We start from the raw sequence: 24,745 nt of genomic DNA, 5'->3' as shown, positions 1-24,745 counted from the left end.
TCTAGTTTCCATGCAGATTTGTTAAGCCGCTTTCCAGTGGGCTCTCATCCACTTTCCATCTTCTACTAGAGCCGTCATCAAAAGCATTTTATTGTTCGATTCACTCCTAGCTAGAACGCAGAGTCTTCTTTGCCATTGATTGGAGTTTTCCGCTTCTACATCGAGTCGTTCTTCCAATTTTTTCGTTAAAGCCTCCATGTTGTTCCATTTCGACTGCCAAGATCGTATTAAAGTGGCTTGCTCCTGCAATGTTGAATGGAGGGCCTCATATAGTTTGCAGAATGGCACTAGGGAGATCGTTAAAGTTGCCATTACTTTTTTGCAGACTTGCACAATCCGCGGTTGACAGGCCCCCCACCTTGGTCTTCTTCCTTTCTGAGTACATATCAGATGAGTCCAGACTTGAGTCCTCCGCTGATGAAACATTTCTAGGGTCAATGCTATTATTCGGGTGTACCTCGTCGTTACTCAAATCAAACACAGAGGGTGTCCCATGGAGGTGTTTGCTCTCCCCCACTCTCAGTGATTTCTCTGACACTTGCCCCATTGGTGGTATTGCCTGACCGCTTGCTGCTATAGGGTTTACTAATGGGCACTCCCACTCAGGGGCCTCCATTTCGTCCCCAACAGTAGTTTTATTATTATCCTGTGGGATCTTTTCTAGCGCCTCCAGTTTGTCTTTAATGAATGACAAACTTTTTCTTCTTTGATTGATTATTTTTTCTGTCAATGCAGACAAATCTCCTGCTAGTTTTGCCGCTAGTTCCGAGTTCGAAAATACAGGTAGTTCTTCTCCATTTAAACTATCAGTGTTAGTATTACTTCCATTGTTTGGACTGACTTTCATTTTGGCGTTTGCGGGCTGATTGCCTCCTCTCTGCATTTCTATTTGTGTACACGCCCTTGGGCTCCCTTCCCAGCCATGATCATGCGATCGATTGAGATTTTCCATTTGTGGGTTAGACAAGGAGGTTTCCAATCAGACACTTCCCATCTTTGATTGGAGGCGCGTCCGAGCTCCAGCTTGTTTTGTTGGATCCATGGCTGGTTCGGATACCGGCGCGTCGTCAAATCTGCCCAAGATTATTGTGAATCAAATTCACTTCATGCTGAGAAGGGGAGCTCTTCGTGCTGAGCTGAGGTATACTGAGGGACACTGCTCAATGGTAACCCCTCACCCCAGACTGATAGGTTCCTTCAAGACCCCGGGCAGCGAATGCCACCTAGGCATATGGACCTCAGAGTTCTATTTCAATTCACATCCCAAATAATCAGAGAGGTTCAAGTTCAAAAAAAGGGCACAAAGCCTCTTACCTTTCTGTCCGGATTCACTCACCTCCTTGCTCACAGCTTCTCTAGGTGGTTACGGTGAGAGGCGTGTCCAGTGTGTTACTGTATGCTTACTTTCTCCCACGGGGCCTTTCAGTGAGTAGGGACGACAGTGCATTGCCACCCGAGGAGGCACGAACTGCCCTCCTCAGTCAGCGCTTCCACAGCGCTAACACTCGCCAACACTCCTCATACGCTCCGCATACGCGGGAGCAGGAGTTTATGAAGGTGAGGCTACGCCTTCAGCGTCGGACCGAGAATAATCACTGTAGAAAGATTCTCCAAGAATTACACTGAACAGCTCCTCTGGTAGTCGCCACATTCGCCAACACTCCTCTTTGTCTATGAATGTTATCCCATTTATTGTTCGCGGGGAAACTTTTAACACATTTTTGAACTTCTGCTAAATAACATCAGAAGGTACTCATCAGACTTTAGGCATTTTTCGTGGGTTCTCCAAGGGTCTCTGTAATTTCTCACCCAACCCTGATTTGTGAATACCTACCATGATGCTTACATGTCTCTCCTGCACAGGTTTTCACCATGCAGGTTTTTCCAATGCCTCCTTTCCCGTGCCTACATTTACGTCAGTGGGACTCTTGTCCAACATCATTTTCTCTTGCTTTGAGGGAGGTCGCCCCTTCACCCTTTGCCCTCACTTTCTCTTTGAAGGGGCTCCCCTCTACACCTCTCATCACCTCTCCCACTGCTCCCACTCACACCCTGTATCCACTTCTGCCTGTTCCTCACCTGCTCTTCGTGCTGAGCGTGAACCAGAGATCCCACCTGGCCTCTCTCTATGACCCCATGCCGCCTCCCACTTTGGTCCGCGCCTCTTCATGTCTCCTAATCTGTTGTGCAGTGAGCTGAATATGGCAGAATATTTTTCATGTTGATTGCTTGCATGCTACCAATACCACCTTGAGGAGACTTTAAAGCTCTTAGGCATTACAGGAGAGATGGAGGGTGGAGAGGGCAGAATGAGGAAGTCAGATAGGGTAGTAGGCAATATAATGCCTTCTCTTGTAGGATAAGGCAGAATTGTAAATAGGGTATTGTGTTGCAACTTCTTTTTTAGTATAGATTTTAGTGTACCTTCTGAGTCCTTATGGTATGCAAATTGATGGACCGCCTGGCCCTTTATCATGATTGGATATGGAGAGTCATGCCTCTCTGGTGAATATGTTTAGTTTATAGAGGTGATATTAACATGGGAGGGCGGGCCAGTTCTGCTGCCCAAGTTAAGATCACGAGTTACGCATCGTTGTCTTTTCCCTATTGACAGGGTCAGCCCGCCCTGCAAGTTAATATCACCATTAGCACCCATGAGTAGATGGGAAATGTTACTCAAGCAAAGATGGTAACCAATGAAAGAGTGCTAGGAAGCAAGTCTGTTCCCCCTCCATTAAGGCCATTTTAGAGAAGAGTAGACCGGCAATATGCCAAGAGAAGAAAATGTAAGTATTAGTTATTTCCCAGGGGTTTGGGGGGACATGGCAATGGGAGGTGTAGGTTGATAAAGGGGAAGCAGCAAGTCTTGTAACAGTAGCAGGGACGCACCACAGTGGCTGCCTAGGCATGAAACGCAGGTGCCATAGCGACAAACAATGCCTGCATTCCAAATACCCTGATTGGCTGGGATGACTGAACAGTGAATAGATGTCTCTTTGAACTGCGTATAATTTGTGATTATGGGTCTTTGATTGAATAGTGCAATAAGTTATTTCTCTCTATGATAAATAGACATGGGGATGGCTGCTAGAACACTTGGGATGACATTATTGGGTAAATATATTCAGTGCACTGCCTGGACTTGTATCTGCTTACTCTGTATTCCCCCTTCTCTTCTCCTCTTCCACAGGGTATTTACGGACGTCTGTTTGTATGGATAGTGAATAAAATCAATGCTGCCATTTTTACACCGCCTTCCTCAGATGGAAAGAATCCACGACTGTCCATCGGTTTACTTGACATCTTCGGATTTGAAAATTTCTCCACAAACAGGTACAGTGTTGAACACTCATACCTGCTTCTCTTGACCTCTGTTTGTTCTCAGCTCACACGAAATGATCTAATTTGTGTCGACTTCAATCTGATAATTGTAGGAATCATGTCTGACCAGTTGTGACCCTTCTCAGTGTCACATCTAAGGATCAGTCTCATTTCACCTAATTACATGTTGATACATGTAGGTCACATGCTTCCACATGCATGGTACAGAGGCTGGCAATGTGCTATTGCTATCAGTTTTGTTCCTTGAACCCAGGTTTAAGCCTGGTCTAGTCTCAGTGAGTATGTAATTACTCACCTGGTCATTAGTACTGTTCATATTTCTCTGGCCCTTCTCGCCTCTGCACGTGTATGTTTTTTCCTGTTAACTCGGAATGTACATTCCTTGTAAGGTGTCCTTTTAAGACACATACCTTGCTTTGTTTAATTCCCCTCTTCCCACCTACATCCTTCCTTTGAGCACTCTGGAGCGGCTTTCTCCCATCTTGGCACTTTGCAAAACTACCAAATGCTAATAAAAGAATAACATAAAATACAGGAAAGTGTAATATCAAATCACATAGGGGTTGTAGTGGATAATAAATCTCTATTTATCTTCAGTGTTGTAACGTCCCCTAGTGGGTACATGTGCACTCTGACATGTATCCCGAACTTGTGTTGCCTAGAGTCCCAAGGTGATGATGACCAATGAAGTCCAAGAATGTCTTGTCGTCTCACCCAGAAGGGATCTGACCTAATAGTTCAGTCTGGACTGCCTGAACTAATGGGGTGGGATTAAGGCTGATTTGCATATATTACTCTGTTTGTAATGGCACAGGCTAGAACACTGTGAAATGAAACCTGCCCTGGGACATTTCCAGTGGTTGTGATTAAATGAAAGCTTTTTCAGTGTCACAACTGCAAATAAGTCCAACCTTGGTACAGGACAGCAGCAGATAGAAGAGACAGATTTATTTCTTTACAGATGTATAGCAACTGACAAGGAAAATGGCAGACTATCACCATCCCGAAATATAGGCACTGAGCCGGGATTTTTCTGACTTTTTATAGGATTTTACACAATGGGAATAATAGATAAGATAGTAAGAGGCACTCAGTCGGTTAGCACATTTCTTATCAAAGCATTCCTGTGACCTTCGGCACTTTGTCAACAGCACCTTGTTTCCTGATTTGTACTATTCTATTTCCCCATGCCATGTAACAGCCCCGGCCCGTGGTGAATTGCTTCACCATGAGAAATCAGCCACTGCTTGGTAACTGGTGTCTCATCTGCCCTTCCTCCGGTTTTCAGGCGAGGACGGACCTCATCTTCATGTATGACGGGTCAGTTATCGCCCTCAATGGGTGTGGCTATGTTCTGAGCAGGGGTTTGCGTCACAGCTGCACAGCCTCCTGGTCTTCTACAATTCGTGCCAGCTAATTGTGGCTTTTAGCGGCTCAGCCATGTAATATCAGTAATCATGGCTATGATGTTTTCCTGTTTGTGATGCGCTGTCTCAGTGTTCATTGAAAGAAACATTGTATATTTGCTAAGTATCCACGCTAGTCACCACTCTTCACGGTATGATAGATGGTATCTTGCAATGTGAACGCATAGGCCTGTTTTGTTATATCACTTGAGAATAAATGAAAAATGTGCACACGAATGCCTATGCTCCATTATCAAATGGCATGTAATACATGAAGGCGTCATAATATTGCAGGGATGTTATGTAAAAAGGTTTAATGAAATGGGACATATAAGTGCTGAGAGCCCTTATTGTGTGTTATGTTGCAGCATTTAACAAAGACAGAGTATTTTTTTAAAGTACATATAAGCAATATCTTCATGTTTGAAACACGCCGACGTTATTAATTTTAAGAGGAAACCAACAACAGGTTCATATGTAATACATGTAAAAGGGGCATTACTAAACATTATATCCACATGCATGCGTACAGGCGACTGAGTTTAGAAAGAGCTTCACCATTCCTCAAGAGGTTTTCAAACTTTTTTCCTGATCATCAGATGCCCCAGGGGTCAATACTGCCTTAAATGTTATTTACCATCTACATGGAACAGCTGGGGAACCGGCAGAAGAATTAGGTATCTCTATTCACCAGTATGCTGATGACACTCAATTATATGTACAAGTGTCCCCCAAAGCTGAAATTCACTTTGTGGAAGACTATCTCAGTGCCATAGAGGATTAGATGACAGCATATACTCTTACATTAAGCTAAAACCAAATGGGTATTATTTCATTCTTCTTTGTACATTTTTGTCTCGCCATTATCTTCTTTGGGAATGTTACCTACTTTTCTTTCTTCTGTTTGGTTGTTAGGATTTGCTTGGGATTGTTTTTAAATGTCTACCCCCATATCGCACAATTGCTGGTTACGTTTGGATTTCCATAAACAGTTTAAGTTAGGATATATAGCTCTCAATGCAGGAGGACTGAAGATGTCAGAAGAATGGATGTAAGGAAGTTCAATCATGCTCAGAAGAGTAGCGAAGCCTTCTCTGCTGCTGCATGTGGGACTCCTTTCCTGTAGCTGCCCAGTTGGGCTCCTCTTTATTGACATTTTAGAAAACTTTACACACGTATCTGTTCATGCCTACATTTCCTTATTTGGTTTAAAGCCTGGTTTATTTTCTTTACCTGATATCTGCTGTTGATTATTTTTCCTGTAGTTCTAAATTCTACACAGTTTTGCTGATCACATTTTTATATTTATTTTTAAATTGCACTTCTTTTTTCTTCAAGACCCTCCTCTTCAAGGATCACCTTATTAACACCCTGTATGATATACTCCCTCATCCCACATAGCCCCAGGGTCCCACCTAAGGAACTCCCTTTACAGCAACCCCCGTAGCACCCCCATCCTTCATTTCATGTTCCCCATTAACTATAATGTTAATTATTCCCTATAACCCTAAATGGTTTGCTGGTAATAAGTACTATGTTGTACGGACTTCCTGAGCACCCCGTAATCATTTAAAGTATGCTTTTAATGCCTTCTGATATACAGCACTCCGTTGCTTCATTGAGCTAGGTTTCCATACAATAAATACCCCAAATAAAATAATAATTTAAAAGCAAATCTTTTGTGGGTTTTTAATTTAGCTTGTGGAGGAGAGTCTTATTGAACAGCTACCTGCTCCCTTTTAGCATGGACGTGCTTTAGAAGAACTCCAAAATCAAAGAAAAACAAGAAAAATGAATGATGGCTTCACCTCATTTTGATGTGGCAATGAGTAAGCAGGACAGAAAAGGTCCATTTTATAACCGTCCTACTGGTGTGCCCATCACCATGACATTACTCATCCACCTGACCACAAGATCACCGAAGGGAGGAGGAAAAAGCATAATCTATTGAGAGGGGAACACAACACAGGAGCTCTATTTCCTGCCCAGTTCAAAGTTAAACTGTCCTTAAATACAATCTGATATGTCATGGAGGAGGAGTTCAAAGCCGATATAGTCTGCTCAAAAGCCAATCAGACAAGAAAACCTCTCATAAAACTCCAGAAACTTCCATTAGAGTTGATTGCCTTTCCCAAAATGAAAGCAGGTCTGATATCCAAAGGCTAGTCGTTATTTCTTCACACAGAGCTTACGGAAGGACGGTCCAGAAATAAAGCATATTTCAAAATGAGTGTGGCATTCCCTAACCAATTGCATACAAGAATGCGAATTAATTCTAAATATATTATTTTCTGCTGCTAGTCAAAATGTTGGCATGCTGTCTTTAAATTGGATAGGGGTTGTGTCCACCCTTTCACATACTTAGCTCTATATCCAGCTGCCCCTATTGATTCCACTCTAAATGTCTTGGTAATTGCATAAATAACTTTCTCAAAAATTTATGCTATAAGCTATTATGAGATGCACATTATAACATTGAGGTAGCCTACTTGTGGCGTAGTTTCTCATGATATGTGACACAAGCTTACTCAGTACGAGGTTGCCTGGCCTCCTACCTTGCACAGGGCTTGTACCTGATATGAGCATGTCTTTCTTTTTCAGACACATACGCCCCCTCTTGCTGGCTGATTGGATCCTGTCAATATCATGTGCCTATTGAGGTCTACCTTTCCCCGGAAGCACAGCGGACGGGCGCAGCGTAAGCGCCTCTTCAATTAATTGCTTTTCTCCCGCAGATTACTGGTCTGATAGATATTCCTTCCAGCTTTGCTGCTTTGAAACATTTTCGACAGGGGGCGTAGTGTACCTCGACCCGGCCGTCGACCATCGATCTGTCTCGCTCGGCGTTTGGTCGTCGGCGCCGAACGTTAAGTCAGGCGTCTTATAAGTACCACGTCACTACGCCTCAGACTCAGTTCCTTTTTTCTGCACGCTAACACAGTGCTTGGGAACCCAGAGCTTCGACTCTTTTGACGTTTTCATCAGAAAACTTATTTTTCACTAAATCCTCGACGCAAGATGTCAGTCGCTCGGGTGTCAGGTTTCAAGCGGTGTTCCAATTGTGGCACCAAGATGTCCTTCACCGACCCACACGAGTTGTGTCTCTGGTGCTTCAGCACGGGTCACGGGACTGAGGGATGTCCATTGTGTGCCAAAATGCAACCTAAATACCTTTGCGATCGAGCTGCAAAACTCGCTCTGGGTCGACCACCAACAAAATCTCTTGCACGGTTGACAGTTCGGTCTTCGGTTGCTGAAACTGAGGGTCATACCCCTGAGAAACACCAGCAGAAGAAGAAATGGTCCCACTCGAGGAGCCACTCTTCCTCGTCCTGAAAAAAAAAAGGCATCACCGCCATCGTCGGGACTCAGTCGTCGACGTTAAAAGGTAAGCTGTCAGCTGGGCTTACCACCCGCCAGGAGTGGGAGGATTTCAAATCCTCAATGCTTGCAATGTTCAAGCAGCATGCTGCAGTCAGCGCGGCTCCCCCCACGCGGCATGCTTCGGAGTCAAGAGCATCACTCGGTGTACCCAACCCCTCTATTGCCCTGGTAGCGACAATGTCGGTGCTGATAAATCTTTTCACGTCGAAAGAACAATGCACGCCGGATTACCCCTGTGCGTCCAAGGAAGTTGACGATACTACCCGATGTTCTTGGGTTCAGGAGGAGTTGACCATTTTGACGACCAGAATAAGCTTTTACAGCTAGCTCAAGGCCTCCAAGATGCAAGTGGTCTGGACACTTTGCCAGACCTCGTGTTTCAGCAGTCCCAGCCCTATCTTCACAATACATCTAAATACATGGCTCTGGTAGAAAGGGTTATTGACACCCTGGCATTGCACTGAACAGTGGTGCCTACACAAAGTTATGACCTTAACAACATCCTAGATGAAGTCCTTGCCACTGAGCGTATTATGCCTCTGAACCCGGCCATTGCCAATCCTTTGGCAGCTCTGTAGCAAAACACATGTTCCATTCCTCCCGTCAGCTCCACCATTTCCGGGAAGTACAGGCAGGCTAGAGGAGACCCCTCATACCTCTCCTCTCCCCGGAGGGGCTTGTTATGCAGAATGCTACGGTCTCTTGGAGGCCCGCATCTTCAACATCTACTCTGGCCACAGACAGAGAAGCAAAACAAGTAGATGCCTTGGCAAAGAAGGCATTCACTTCTGGTAGCATTGCCCTCAAAGCTACAAATGTGGCAAGCAGTTTTGCCAAATACTCCTTCCGTCTATGGACATCAGCGGAAAATGCTGCTCAGTATGTCCCGGAAGGAGAAATGTGTGAGGGCTTGCTACAGCTAGTAGAGGATGGGAAGGAGGTGGCCAAGCAGTCACTGCAAAAGGGCCTGGACATCGCCGACTGTGTGGGCCGTTATATGGCTTCGGCCATAACACTAGGAAGGCAGGCCTACTTCAAAACCTCTGGTTTTTCACCTAACTTTCAAGTAAAACTTCTGGACATGCCCTTCGAGGGCGATCTTCTTTTCAGCCACAAAGCTGACGATTCCTTAGAAAAATTCAAGGAATAAAAACGTGCTGCGAAATCCTTAGGCCTAGCTGGGCAGCCATCCAAACCTGCATTTAGCTTCGCCTCTAGAGCACATGGCTACAGGAGATATGCTCTTTATCGCAGGAGAGCGCAGCTCCCACTGGCCAGGCAAGGGCAGAAGTGTTTCTCGCGCTCCGGACGGGGCAGAGGGGCTTCCAGAGGCCAGCAGGCAGCATCAGGGGCAGGGGCCACCCAGCCTCCGAAGCCGCTTTGATTTCCCCTCTCACAGCGCACCGGTTGGAGGACGGTTGATGGAGCATTTGCTCCAGTGGCAGGGAATTACTTCTGATGCCTTGGCTCTACAGCTCATTCAATAGGGTTGTTGTCTGCCATTTCTAAAAAAACACTGGACAGACCTCCCCCACCTCCAATCCAACCAGGACAGGAGCTCCAGGAAGAACTGAGAGCCCTGTTGCTGAAGGGTCCAGTGGAAGAGGTACCTCCCGAACAGAGAGGGTCAGGTTTGTATTCCCGGTATTTCCTGGTGCCCAAGAAAGGAGGAGGTCTCAAGGAGGAGGGCTCCATCCCATTCTGGACCTCAGGTCCTTTAACAAGTTCTTAAGGAAAGACAAATTCAGGATGGTGACATTGAGAGGGATTCTCCACGCTCTCGAACTTCAGCGCTGGCTGGTGTCCATAGACCTACAGGATGCCTATTTCCATGTGCCAATCCATTGAAAGCACAGGAAGTTCCTAAGGTTCACCATAGGAGATATGCACTATCAGTTCAAGGTGCTTCCCTTTGGTCTTACCTCCACCCCAAGGGTCTTCACCAAGCTCCTGTCGGTAGTTGCGGCTCAACTCAGGAGATCCGGAGTCCACGTATTCCCATATCTGGACGACTGGCTGATTCGAGGGAAATCTGTAGTGCAGGTCTTGTCCCATCTCCAGGGCACCTGCTCGCTGCTGCACAGGGTGGGCTTCTCCTTAAACTTAAAGAAGTCCCACCTGACACCAGTCCAACGGCTCCAGCTCATCGGAGCAGTCCTAGATACCCGGGTGGGGAAGGCCTTAGTTCTGCTGAAAGCCTCCAGGCCGGCTGGTCGCTTCTCTGAGCCATGGTATTCCGCCAATCTTGGCAGGCTGCGTCTTGTCCGTAGGCCTACTGCCCCATGACTCACTTAGCCTTACGTAAAGCTACGGCTGTGTACCAACACGACATCACAGCAGCTAAATGTGCGTATTTTGCCCCCTGCATAGAAACTGCAGCAAATTCTCCTAAAGAGCTATTTCAGCTTGTTCTTTTGCTGTCCTTGCCTGCTGCCATAAAGACTGTCCTTTGCAAATACTTTGCAATACAATCTCGACTTTTTTAATGATAACGTTGCTGCTTCCTGCACTATCGTGCTCCCCGTCTTAGATTCTCCAAGCAGTTCAATCTCTTTCCGGTTTTTTCAGCGTCTGAGATTATTTCAGCCACTTAACATATGAAGTCAGCCTCCCACATTCCTCTCAGCATTCTTAAAGTTATCATCCCTTGTATTGCGCCCCTTACATTGACAGTTAATGCTTTGCTTGCTAATGCATCCATATCGACTGTATTTAAACACACCTTAATGGACTCATCCACTCACTAATTTTCTTCCTATCTCTCTTCTCTCATTCCCTATGAAGCTCCTGGAAGCCCTGGTCACTCCTCTTTTGCGTTCTTTTCTGGAGGACTCAGGGGCATTGGACCCTTTCCAGTCTGGGTTCCGGCCGGGCACGGGAACTGAGTCGGTCCTGGTGGCGGTGGCGGATGATCTGGCCCAGATTGTGGATCAGGGCGTTATGAAAGATATGATATGGCATTTATAACACGCCTATACACAAGTGTTTCACAAGTATTGGTGCCCTGATCCTGCTGAATCTCTCTGCCGCATTTGACACTGTGGACCATGTTATTCTTAGGGATAGACTACCATCTGCTGGCGTCTCAGGCTGGGTCCTTAACTGGTTTGGGTATTTTCTTTCTGAACGCTCCCAGTCCCTTTCGCTTCCTCCTTTCACTTCGGCAGCATTGCCTCTTGATTGTGGTGTACCGCAGGGTTCAGCTCTTTTCCCTCTTCTCTTTATTCTCTATATCTTACCCCATATTAAGCTTGTACACTCTTTTGGTTTTCTGTGTTTTTCGTATGCCGATGATACACACATCTTGGTGTTGCTCAATGTTTCTGTGCCAGCTTCTGCGTAGCGTTGTTGCTCACGCCTTCTGGCAGTTCACTCCTGGGTGGGTAATAACTGTCTTTGTCTTAATGGAGATAAAACGTAGGTGCTCATAGTCGGCTCATTGCCTGAATTCTCGGGGTGGTCCTCAGCTTCCTGGCCACTGGAACTTGGCATTCTTTGGTTTTCAACAATTTAGGTGTGAAGTTCTCGTCCTCGCTATCCATGCAGGATCAGATTGGAGCTGTGTGCCAATCTGTTAATTTTAAACCACGAACGCTGTGTAAAGTTTTGCCTTACCTCCTGGTCTGCCTGCGGCTTGTGGTAGTGTCCTCTCTTACCTCAGGTTCACTGGACTACTGTAATGCTCTGTTTTTGACACAACCTGCCTTCCTCCATCAACGGTTACAGCTGCTCCAGAACACGGCCGCTAGATTGGCCGTTGACGCTGGCCTCCAGTACTCAGCCTCTGGAATTTTGAACTTTTGGCATTGGCACCCAGTGGCGAAACGAGTCAAGTTTATGGGCCTCATTACACGGATGGCAGTAAGGATTTACCGGTAAAATACCGGTACCGGTAAATCCTTACCGCCTTACTACAAGGTCCCTTTGCGGGTTGGGGGATTTAACGCCTGCTTTTGCAGGCGTTAAAAAAACCAACCCGCAAAGGGACCCAGGGAGCTAATTACGGTACCGCAATTTGCGGTACTGTAATTAGCGCCTTCCCCATTCCCATTATGCCCGATGGGGCAAAAATGGGAATGGGGAAGGGCAATAGTGGAAGGAGGAATTACCGCCCCGCCAACCTTGGAATGGGGCAGTAATTCCCCTTTCCGCCAAGGCGGTGCCGGTATTTTACCGGCATGAACCATGGCGCTAATAGCGCCATGGTTCTCCGCCATTCGTGTAATGAGGCCCTAAATCTTTATGCCTGGACCATCAAGCCTTCTATGAGACAGATTCAAATTCAAACGCTATGTTCCATCTCGTTCTCTTTGCTCTTCTACCTCCCTGCAGATTGCAGTGCCTCGATTTAGATATGCCCGCATGGGCGGTTGCTCTTTCTCTGTGGCTGTTGCCCTGTTGTGGAATTCTATTCCACTGCGTCTTCATGAGACCACTGATCATCTCTCCTTTAGACGGGCTCTGAAGACCTTCTTGTTCTCCGCCTAAGCTCTTTCCCTGCTGTTAGTGATGTGTTTAGTTTCCAGCCTGAGCGCCATGATGCCCTTGTTGGTGAAGGTGCGCTATACAAATTTGGATAACATAACAACAACTTATCCAAGTGCTTTACTGCCTTGCAACTTTTCAATATGTATGTACTCTACTAATTTAGTGTGCTTTATAGAGCCAAGTGTCTGTAGGTGTTATTGTCGAACCATACAGACCAGAGCCCAGGATAAAGGTTTAAGCACTGTTGAAGGACAGAAGGTGGAGGTACTGGGCAAGATGTGAATTATCAGGTTCTCCGTGAACGTCCCTGAACTTCTTGAGATTTTTTTAACTTCCAGTGTAAGTTGATACAACGTCCTACTTTTATAACCTATGAAACCCTCAAGAGATGTTTGGATCCTGCTAATTTTAAATAATTAGCTCTTGTCAAGCTACTTATTGATTCTGGGCAATGAGGGAAGTGGACCGAAGAAGCATCTACAAATAAAAGCACGTAGCTTTGCTAGAGAGTTTGCCCCCAGTGGAATCCTGTATATTTTCTGTAATTCCCCATGAGTGTGGTCTCTCTTCCATAGGGATTGATTTAGGTGGAACCCAGGATCCACCTTATGCATGTTTCGGGAAACTATGAATGCAGACTGTTAATGTGGCCAACCTGATGATTATTGCTGACCCTTCCCTTATTCCACTTAGGAAAACAGAGTCGAGATGCAAACATATTTTGTGGTTTATAAATCTGAAAACAAATCACCATTGTTGCCTTAACTTGTGATAAAAAGGCCACCAAGAATGATTCCCCAAAATTCAGACTGTATTTTTGAGTTTAACCTTTGGGGTATCCGGGGAGGATGATTTAAACTCAGGGATTGGTGGTTCCTTTGGTATAGGGTGATGACAATCACCTCTATTTTAGCATTCAATTAAAGCCTGCTTGTGGCCATATATTTCTGACATTCTCTAGAGAATGTTTGAAAATTGAGTAGTGTTTGAGTGAATGATACTGATAGATGTATATATGTGTGCGTGTGTGTTCAGCATATGGAATCCATATATTAATGACAGCAATGCTCTTACATTGATATTGAAAACCACTATACGCTTCTAGACAGGGAGAACAGGGGACAGAGTTAGATCATGTGGTCTTTATCAGTCAGAAAATATTTAAAGGATTTTAAAGTTTAGATGAATCCATTAACCATTGCATCACACTGTCACAGTATCAGAGGTGGCACTGAGGTTCAAAGGGATCAGTGTGGTTAGATGGCCTTTATCAACAATATTGTGAAGACTGAGGAAGTTGTCATGGAGAACACTGTGGTTTCAGCTAGATGTATGTGTATTTACCTTTATGTATATGCCACTAAAACCCAGGGGCAAAAAAGCACATATAGAAAAGAGGATGAATGATGAGAATTACCCTAATCTAAGTGGAAAAGTTGTCTCGAAAAAGACAAGACTTGGCCATTCTATTTTGGCTAGACTGTACCCTAAGTATTAGATATTGTGGAGTAATTTTATCAATAGCATTCGCATAATCCAATTTGGCACCCATAGTGGCCCTAGCTGTGGTGCCCAAATGGAGCGGTCCAAGATACGGATGGATTTGGCTAAAAAATGCAAGAAATAGCCAAAGCTTTTTACCACCATATGTTTCTGCTGGGCCATATAGATATAAGAGTCAAAGTATACTGCAAGAGTTATGACTCTAGACTGGATAGATAAAGGTTGATTATCAAGAGAAAAAGAAGGTGATAGATCCTAGATAGTAATCCAATAGGACCCAGAGTTAATCAGCAACAACTGACGTGAGCACACTTTAGACCCTCCCTCCCCCCCAGACAAGTTTAATTGTGTTTCTTTTTTTTCATCCTCTTCCATTGTGACTGGTTACAGCTGGTGGTTATATTGAGTTTATTGGTTTTGTAAAGTACCATGATCAACAAGGTATAAACAACCTCACTGAGTGGCATGATGTTGTTAATGTCTGCTTCATTTGAGAGAGAGTGTACATGGAGTTTCTGAGAGCCTGGATTCAGCAGTTTGTCATCGGTCTTCTCCTTGGACAGGAAGGGGTTAATAAGTTACAACAGTTAAAAAAATGATGAGATGGTAGAGATGACATGTTTGTGTAGCTTATCATCGTAAAGGAGGCATCAAGATAAACGTGCAACGTTTTAACCTTTGCTGCCACTGCGATGCCACAACCAGCAATTGTAAGCTCGCTGAAGTCAGCAGAGAGCTTTGCTAGTCTTTGTTCGGTGCCAACAATAAGCAGCTCTGTTTTGGAGTCATTCCACACAATCCATTAAGAAACCATTCAAGTTTGGACAGTATTAAAAATGTTGTTAATGTTGTCAGAATCCTGTTTATAATCCCCCTGTAAGATGCAGCAAAACATGGGTGTCGTTGCCATAGTTACTATATAACACGCCAAGATCATCAAGAATATCAAAACTTTTTTTTAAATACATTACATAAGGTGGGGGAAATACAAGACCCCTGTGGCACAGCACAGACCAAGTTAACAAGGGGGGCTGCTATAGATTCACTAAAAACTGTTGCAGTACCTTCAGACTGAAAAGAGAGAGACCAGCTGTGGTTTCAGAGGAAACATTAGCAGAAGAATGCAGTCTATCTGCCAATATGTTATAGTCTACCAAATCGAACTGCAGATAGATTCCAAAGCATAAGCAGAGCAACTCCACCCTTAACCATGATCTGGAGCATGTTAGACTGAAGGTCTAATAGGGCTGTCTCTCTCCCAGGCGCAGCCCTAAAGCCTGACTGCCTAAGACCGAGTAAGTTGTACTCCTCCAAGTAAGACTGTATTTGTAAGTATGCTACTCAATCGATAATCCTTAGAAGGAAAGATACATAAGTTGTCGGTCGGTAGTTAGTAGCCACACTAGGGTCCTAGAAGAACTTAAGCAAAGGCATTATCTACTTGAAGGTACAGTAGCTGAGTTAAAGGAAACGTTGATGAACTTGGTGATCACAGGAATCAGAGAGGGTACACCCTCCTTCACAATGAAAAGATGGGCAGCCATCTCCTTTGCGTATTGTAGGTTTAAGGGATTGGATAATATCTGCGACCTCCTGTTCTGTAATATTAGAGAATTTAAATGATGGAAAAGTAGCAAGGCGTTATTCCAGCGGCTTGGCCGTGGCGAGAAAGTAGCTTGTTTTTTAGCAATAGTTTGCTTAAGAGTTTGTACCTTTTTCATTAAGGCATCCCGTATAGCAGTACACCACGCTTCATCCTTATTGATAAGATCTTGTGGTCTCACATCAGGGGATTCAATTTCTATAAGAACATTAAACAGTTCTTTCAAATCAGCTTTAGCTGCACGGATGCATGAATCATAGTGTTCCTTTTTGTTATTAAGTGAAGCTCCCTTATATATTTTTTGCAACAGAGAGATGAACTTTCTTGTCTTGGGGATCATTACAAGTTTGACGGTCCGGTAATAAAGTGCCAGCAATAATGTTTATCAGCAGTTTTACCGGACTGGCAAACTACAAGTTTGCCGGTAGTGATTGGGGATTTATCTCCAGTTTAGAGCTGGAGGTTAATCCAACCTCTACTGGCAAAAAACAGCTGGTATTACCGGCTCGGTAATACCATACCAGCAAAATACCCCCATGGAGTCCTATCGGACTCCATGGAATGGGGATTTCCCGCTGACGCCTGACCTCTTAATATGCCTGTATTACCGGCATGTCAGGCGCTGGTAACGTTACAGTTTGCTAGTATCCTGGCAGTAATACCGCCAGGATACTGCCAAACTAGTCATGACCCCCCAAGATATCTAAGCCGGTTTTTGAGCCATTTATTTTTCTCAGATCTTAATTTATTTATTTATTTATTCATTTGTAGAGCGCACCTAACCCGTAGTTATCTGGGCGCATTTGATTTAGTCGTAACAAGTATAAAAGACATTACATTAATTTGACATTTCTAGACATTTAATTTCATTGCCTAACACAAGGACATTTCAAAACATTGCATTACATTACATTGGATGACATTTTCAGAAAGGAAGACAACAAATTAACGCTCATGTGCAAAGAGCCACGTTTTCAAATCTTTTCTAAAAGTCCAGACGGAAGGTTCAGCTCTGAAAGCAGGAGGCATAGCATTCAGCAGTTTGGCAGCTAGTACCGGCAAGCTCTAGCCACCTGCTTTTTGTAGTCTATTACTACTATGTACCTCAGGCGTAAACCAAGATTGTTTATTGGAAGTGACACAGATTTTGCGATTTCTTCAATGAGCAATCTCATCTATGGCTAAGGTCAGTGAGTGCTGATAATAATCAGCAATGTCTTCAGCAGATGTTAAAGACACAAGCACCTCAGACGGTGTATGCAGCAGCAAAGAAAGAGAATCTTTTGTAGCTTTGCGCAGATTACTTTTGGTGACAATGATATTAACAGGGCACACATGTGGCTTGAGATTAGGGGAAAGCAAATGGAACTTAACAAAATAATGATCCGACCACAGACAAGGTGAAATCGAGACATCAATAATCGTCACTTCATAGGTACTGATCCAGTATAGCTGTCATGCCTGCTAGGCCCTCTCACGTCCGAGTTCAGCACCCTACATCTACAGCCCAGAGATCAGCCAGACCATTTTATACTCGGTGGCGACTCTGGGGAAAGATTCCTGGTAAACGCCTTCATTTCCGCTAAAACATGGCGAACTTCTTTGTCAAACACGCTGCACACATTATCAGTCCACTCAATAAGTATGCGTGAGTATCACATGACTGGACGTCAACGCTCTACTCACGCATTTTACGTCAGCTGACTCTTATTTAAACGGAAGTCCCCCGCTATTCGGCGCTTCTGATCGTTGTTTCTTGGATTTTCGTTCCGGAGCCTGGTTCTACTTTGCTTCTAAGCAGCTTCCAATCTGCTTACCCGTTGCTAGCCGGATCCGCGCTGCTATTTCTGGTGGTTCCTGAACTGCCTTTCCTTTCTGCTAGCTGGATCCGCGCTGTTGTTCTTCTGGTCTCCTGTTTCATTCCAAAGGTCCCGGCCAGTCTCAGTCAATTGTGGACATTCATGTTCTAGGATTACCTCCTCATCCAAATCCTCAAATTATTTCTACTTTCAAGAACTGTGCACTGAACTTTATGGACGCTATCCGGTGTGCACCGACCCGTCCCTAGTGCGGCCCTCGTTCCGTTCGGGTTAGTCTCCTTACTAACCTCCCCTTTTCCTTCGTTGGTTTTTATTTTGGATATTCTTCCTGGAACTCAATTTCATCCTCCAGTCCACACAACTACAGGTTAGTGCATATCCTTAATCTGACACATACATTTAATTGGGTTAAAATTGAATAGTGATTAAAACATATTATTCTTATCCTACAGACTGGTGAATCCATCCAATATCTGGACCTTTCCACTAATTACTCTTTCAGGCTGTGTTTGTTAATTATAGTCTGAGAGTGGCATTGGTTGGAAGGTTTCAATCATCAAATTCTTCTCCTTAGAAGACACTCAGAATAGTCGATCGGGAGAAGCTCTACAGGAACTCAAATTGTATCCTTTACATCAGAGTATCCTTTTTTGGTGTCGTTCTAATTATATTCAGTAACCACAATACATTCTGTAGTCTGAATCTTAACAGAATCAGAAGCCTTAAAAGATGGAGGGTACCGATCCCTTACAAGTCCTCACACAACTCATAGCTGATTTAAGACATGAGATGATATCTGCTCAAGATACCCTCCGTCATCGTATGGACGTTATGCAGGACGCCATACGATCTGCACCACAGGGAGCGACAGGTGGAGAACCAGTGGCTTCCGGTTCGGGCTTTCCTCCTCCCTCCAGGGAGTTACAGGTCTTGATGCCTGCACAGTTTCCCTTGGCTCCGCCCGAGAGGTTTATGGGGGATCCTAAATGCTATCGTACCTTCATAAACCAATGTCGTCTGCACTTTCTCTGTAGACCTAGCTCCTTTCCGGATTTGACTACTAAAGCGGCTTTTGTGCTGTCTCATTTAGGCGGTTCTGCTGCAGCCTGGGCCAATCCGTTATTAGAGTCAAACAGTCCTTTACTTTATGACTGTGACGCACTACTATCTGCCATGAGTAAGGTATTCGATATGCGCTATGCTAACCAGGCGACAGATTTGGAGCTTTTAAATTTACAACAGGGTAACCAGACACTCTTGACCTATCTTGCTCGCTTCAATCAACTTGCGGCAGAGACCCAATGGCCTGAAGACAAGAAAACGGCAGTGTTTTACAAAGGACTAACAGAAGAACTAAAAGACGCTTTGTCAACAGTTCCTGTGGTTCCTGCTGGCTACTCAGAGTTTTTGGATTTAGTCCTCCAGATCGATGCACGACGATCTGCAAGAAAAGGGGAGAAAAAATCCTTTACGTCAACTTCTGGTCACCCTGGTGTGTCTCAAACTATTCCTAGTGAACCTGAACCCATGCAGATTAGCGTTATACGTGGACGTTTGTCAGCCGCGGAACGCGAGAATCGCCGTAAGAACAACCTATGTATGTATTGCGGTTCCGCTGAGCATCTATTGGCCTCTTGCCCTAAAAAACCATTCAAAAAAGCGGGAAACGCCAAAACTCGGCAATAGCAGGGGTTCCTTTGTCGAGTACCAAACAGGACTCCGCTTTATATGTCGCCTCATCCATAGAGATAGCAGTTTCTTTGGAATTCAATGGAACCATCGTTTGTTCAAAAGCAATGTTGGACTCCGGTGCTTCTAACAAGTACATAGACAACACGTTCGCTGCACAATCAGGTATTCCCATTGTTACTAAAGCAGTACCCGAAGCTGTTAATACAGTTGATGGGTCAGCTTTGTCCTCTGGTTTGGTAACGGAAGAAACCATTCCTATTAAGGTAACTCTGCCTGATGGCCACACTGAATACCTGGTCTTCGACGTGATAGCTGCTCCTCAGTACCCATTGATTTTGGGTTTATCGTGGCTCAGATTGCATAACCCTCATGTTGATTGGGTAACCGGTCACATTCAATATCCATCGGCCTATTGCAATAAAAACTGTTTTTTGGAGTCGAATGTGGTGTCCACTCCTGTGTTGGCCTTCCTTGACAATTCTCCCAGTATTGGGGCACTCCGCTCTAACACCGTCCTAGTGCCTTCTGAATACAATGCGTATTCCGATGTTTTTGATAGGGGTAAAGCGGAGGTATTGCCACCACATCGACAATACGACTGTCCCATTGACTTAATGGAGGGTGCCAAGATACCAACTGGACGTGTTTATTCACTTACTCCAAAGGAAGATGCAGTCCTGAAAGAATACATTGACAATGCTCTCGCCAATGGTTTTATTCGCCCTTCTCAATCCCCGGCGGCATCTCCTTTGTTCTTCGTCCCAAAAAAGGAGGGGGACCTCAGGCCTTGCATTGATTATAGGGCCCTCAATGCCATAACTATTAAGAACCAGTACCCATTGCCTCTAATCAACGTCCTTCTGGACCAATTGGGTGCTTCTGTCATCTTTACCAAGCTGGATTTGCGGGGAGCATACAATCTTGTGCGTATTCGACAAGGCGATGAATGGAAGACCGCCTTTAAGACCCGGTACGGTCTTTTCGAATACCTCGTTATGCCGTTTGGCCTGTGCAACGCCCCCGCAACCTTCCAATACTTTATGAATGATATTTTCAGTGATTACATCGATCAGTTTGTAGTTATTTATCTTGACGACATACTGATATATTCAACCTCCATCCAGGATCACATTACACATGTCATCAAGGTTCTCCAAAGATTGGGAGAAAACCATCTATTTGTAAAAACAGAAAAATGCATTTTCCACACTTCTGAGGTCGAGTTCCTGGGTTACGATATCACCAGTCAGGGAGTTAGAATGAGCCAGTCCAAAGTCAAGGCCATTCTAGACTGGCCTGTACCCGCCTCTGTCAAATCCTTACAGTCATTTCTTGGTTTTGCGAATTTTTATAGGCGGTTTATACATGACTTCTCTAAGACTGTAGCACCTCTCACTGCCTTAACAAGTTCCAAGGTTGAGTTTCTCTGGACGACAGAGGCTCAAAAGGCTTTCGATCTGCTAAAAGAATCCTTCACCACTGCACCGGTTCTACAGCATCCAGACCCTGGTTTGCCTTTTATAGTGGAGGCGGATGCCTCCAACATGGCAATTGGTGCTATTCTTTCCCAGGTCTGCAAATCCACTGGAGCAGAACATCCTGTGGCTTTCTTCTCCCGAAAATTGGCCCCTTATGAAAGAAACTATACAGTCACGGAGAAAGAACTTTTGGCCATCAAAGATGCCTTTCTGACATGGCGGCATCATCTACTCGGGGCCAAATATCCGGTTTGTGTTTATTCAGACCACAGGAACCTTCAAGCCATTAAAACGATGAAGTGTTTGACTGCACGGCAGGCCCGATGGCATTCATTCTTTGCCCAGTTTGATTTTCGGATCTCATATCGTCCTGCCAGAGAACACACCAAAGCCGATGCTTTATCCCGGCTCCATACGGTTGTTACCGAAGATTCAAGCAAACCGACTTTATTGGCTGATAAAGTGATTTGCAGTTGCCTTGTTCAACCATCTTTGAAACAAGAAATTATAGATTGGGTATCTCAGAATCATCAAGATGTACAACGTCTGAATCTAGATATTCGTGGTGGTCTCCCATACTATAATGGTCTCTTGTATCTACCAACAGAAAACACCCGTGCCAAGGCATTAGACTGGGGTCATGATTCATTAGTCGTGGCCCATCCTGGTCAGAAGAAAACACTGGAATTAATCCGGAGGTGGGCCTGGTGGCCGGACATGTCCAAAAATGTGATAGACTACGTCAATTCTTGCTCTATTTGTATCCAAAGTAAGGGATCGCTCCAGAAACCAATGGGGCTCTTACATCCTTTGCCAGTACCCCATAAACCCTGGTTTATGATATCCATGGATTTCGTGGTGGAATTGCCTCCTATCCAAGGGTTCGACACGATATGGGTCGTGGTGGACTATTTTACGAAAATGGCCTTGTTTTTGCCTTGTCAGGGTATTCCTTCTGCGGCTTTTCTAGCTGATCTGTTTTTGAAACATGTGTTCCGGTTTTTTGGTTTACCCTCAGTGGTCATCACCGATAGAGGGTCACAGTTTGCGTCTCGTTTCTGGAAAGCATTATCAACAGCTCTCCTAATGGATGAACGCATGTCTAGTTCCTACCACCCTCAGACAGACGGACAGACGGAACGGGTTAATGGTACAATGGAACAATTCCTACGGTGTTTGACCTTACAGTACCAATCTACCTGGTTGGAAGTACTGCCCGCAGCCGAATTCGCATACAATAATTCGGTACATTCTTCAACAGGGACTTCTCCATTCTACGCCTTATACGGACAGCATCCAAGGTCCATTCCAGCGGACCTAGAGTCTTCCGGCCTTGTTCCTAGGGCTGACGATAAATTGAAGGAATTGTCATCCTTGCATTCTTCTATTAAAAAGAATCTGGAGAAAGCACAGGCACGTTCCAAACAATACGCAGATCAAAACAGATGTCCGTCTCCACTTTATAAAGTGGGTATGTCGGTGTGGTTATCCACCAAGAACCTGAGAATGCCGGGGAAAAGAAAGCTGCTGCCACGTTTTGTTGGACCTTATGAGATCAACAAGGTGTTGAATCCGGTGGCTATACGTTTGAAGCTACCCTCGCATTGGAGAGTACATCCTGTGTTTCATGTGTCCTTAGTGAAACCGTTCGTGGCCGGAACTCGGCTGCCTGTTCGGCCTGTGGCTCTCTCTGTAAAGGGTTCCGAGGAGTATGAAGTACAGGCCATATTAGATATGAGAATGCGTGCAGGGGTTCCACATTACCTCATCGATTGGAAGGGCTACGGCCCGGAGGACCGCTCTTGGGAACCTCTCGCTAATATCCATGCACCCGCTCTTCTGCGCCGGTTCCACAATTCCAGGGGGGTGGCGCGCCCTTTGGGGGATGGCACTGTCATGCCTGCTAGGCCCTCTCACGTCCGAGTTCAGCACCCTACATCTACAGCCCAGAGATCAGCCAGACCATTTTATACTCGGTGGCGACTCTGGGGAAAGATTCCTGGTAAACGCCTTCATTTCCACTAAAACATGGCGAACTTCTTTGTCAAACACGCTGCACACATTATCAGTCCACTCGATAAGTATGCGTGAGTATCACATGACTGGACGTCAACGCTCTACTCACGCATTTTACGTCAGCTGACTCTTATTTAAACGGAAGTCCCCCGCTATTCGGCGCTTCTGATCGTTGTTTCTTGGATCTTGGTTCCGGAGCCTGGTTCTACTTTGCTTCTAAGCAGCTTCCAATCTGCTTACCCTTTGCTAGCCGGATCCGCGCTGCTATTTCTGGTGGTTCCTGAACTGCCTTTCCTTTCTGCTAGCTGGATCCGCGCTGTTGTTCTTCTGGTCTCCTGTTTCATTCCAAAGGTCCCGGCCAGTCTCAGTCAATTGTGGACATTCATGTTCTAGGATTACCTCCTCATCCAAATCCTCAAATTATTTCTACTTTCAAGAACTGTGCACTGAACTTTATGGACGCTATCCGGTGTGCACCGACCCGTCCCTAGTGCGGCCCTCGTTCCGTTCGGGTTAGTCTCCTTACTAACCTCCCCTTTTCCTTCGTTGGTTTTTATTTTGGATATTCTTCCTGGAACTCAATTTCATCCTCCAGTCCACACAACTACAGGTTAGTGCATATCCTTAATCTGACACATACATTTAATTGGGTTAAAATTGAATAGTGATTAAAACATATTATTCTTATCCTACAGACTGGTGAATCCATCCAATATCTGGACCTTTCCACTAATTACTCTTTCAGGCTGTGTTTGTTAATTATAGTCTGAGAGTGGCATTGGTTGGAAGGTTTCTATCATCAAATTCTTCTCCTTAGAAGACACTCAGAATAGTCGATCGGGAGAAGCTATACAGGAACTCAAATTGTATCCTTTACATCAGAGTATCCTTTTTTGGTGTCGTTCTAATTATATTCAGTAACCACAATACATTCTGTAGTCTGAATCTTAACAATAGCATGTGAACTTCCCTATTTGTGTTGTACTCCAAAAAATCTAGTAACGCCTCCATTGCGCTCCATTGGACCATGCCAAATGGAAAATATGTTGTTTACATACTGAACCCAATATTTAAGATATTTATGACATATAGGATGGTAAATCATATAGTCCAATTTAAATGTGTGCATGAAACTGTTAGGGGCTGTAGTAACCCCCATGGAATTGTCTAATGTTTGAAGACAACATTTATTGTGAAGCCAAAATATATTTGTTTTGTGAAATTAATTCCAACAGCAGTAGAATGAATTCCTGTGCTGCCCCTATATGATCTTCTTGAAGAATACTCCTTTCCACTGTGCCCTTCCTAAGTCATGTGGTATAAACATATATAGACTTCCTACATCAATGATAAATAAAATATCACTTTCTTCAAATTGGACAGCTTTAAGTATCTTTTAAAAATGTGTAGTGTCCTTAACATATGTTTGTTTTCTGAAAAAGGGGTTGTTGTCGGAGGATTGCTTTTGAGTGACACACATTTATGTCTTAACGTCCCTGCATGGAGCGCCACAGTGGAGTACATACAGATGAGTGCAGTAATTGCAGAGTCAAGGTGTTGTTGTCGGAGGACTGCTTTTGAGGGATACACGTCTATGCCTTATCGTCGCTTGCACGGCACTGAGCGCCACAGCAGAGTGCCTACAGATGAGTGCAGTCATGGCAGAGTTGAGGTTTTGTTGCCGGAGGACTGCTTTTGAGTTACACACATTTGTGTCTTATCGTCGCTGCATGGTGTGGAATGCCACAGCGGAGTGCCTATAGACAAGTGTAGTAATGGCAGAGTCGAGGTGTTGTTGCCAGAGGACTGCTTCTGAGTAACACACATTTGTGTCTTATCATTGCAGCATGGCATGCAGCGTGGATCTGGGTTGAAAGCCCGCAATCCAAATATTCAAGGGAGAAAAGACTGAAGATTATTTTTCCAAAATTATCTTCAGTCTTTTCTCCCCTGAACATTTAAAACTTGACCCCGCCTCCACCCACACTCCCACCAAACCCCCACCACACCCAC

At 44.8% G+C, this 24,745-nt stretch overlaps 1 protein-coding gene across 1 annotated transcript in view; it reads left to right on the top strand.

The window, feature by feature from the left end:
* The window catches only part of MYO7B (myosin VIIB), a 1,466,289-nt gene that overhangs the window by 355,048 nt on the left and 1,086,496 nt on the right, over positions 1-24,745 (top strand). Inside the window, exon 12 of the mRNA XM_069617875.1 lies at positions 3,191-3,333. Coding sequence (XP_069473976.1) covers positions 3,191-3,333 — 143 coding nt within the window. The remainder of the gene's footprint in view (positions 1-3,190; positions 3,334-24,745) is intronic.

Source organism: Ambystoma mexicanum, chromosome 10 (genome assembly GCF_040938575.1).
Source record: "Ambystoma mexicanum isolate Mex_15411 chromosome 10, UKY_AmexF1_1, whole genome shotgun sequence".
In the NCBI taxonomy this organism is placed as follows: Eukaryota; Metazoa; Chordata; class Amphibia; order Caudata; family Ambystomatidae; genus Ambystoma; species Ambystoma mexicanum.
Note: the sequence above shows the minus strand (reverse complement) of the source record. Positions and strands in the feature narration are given on the sequence as shown.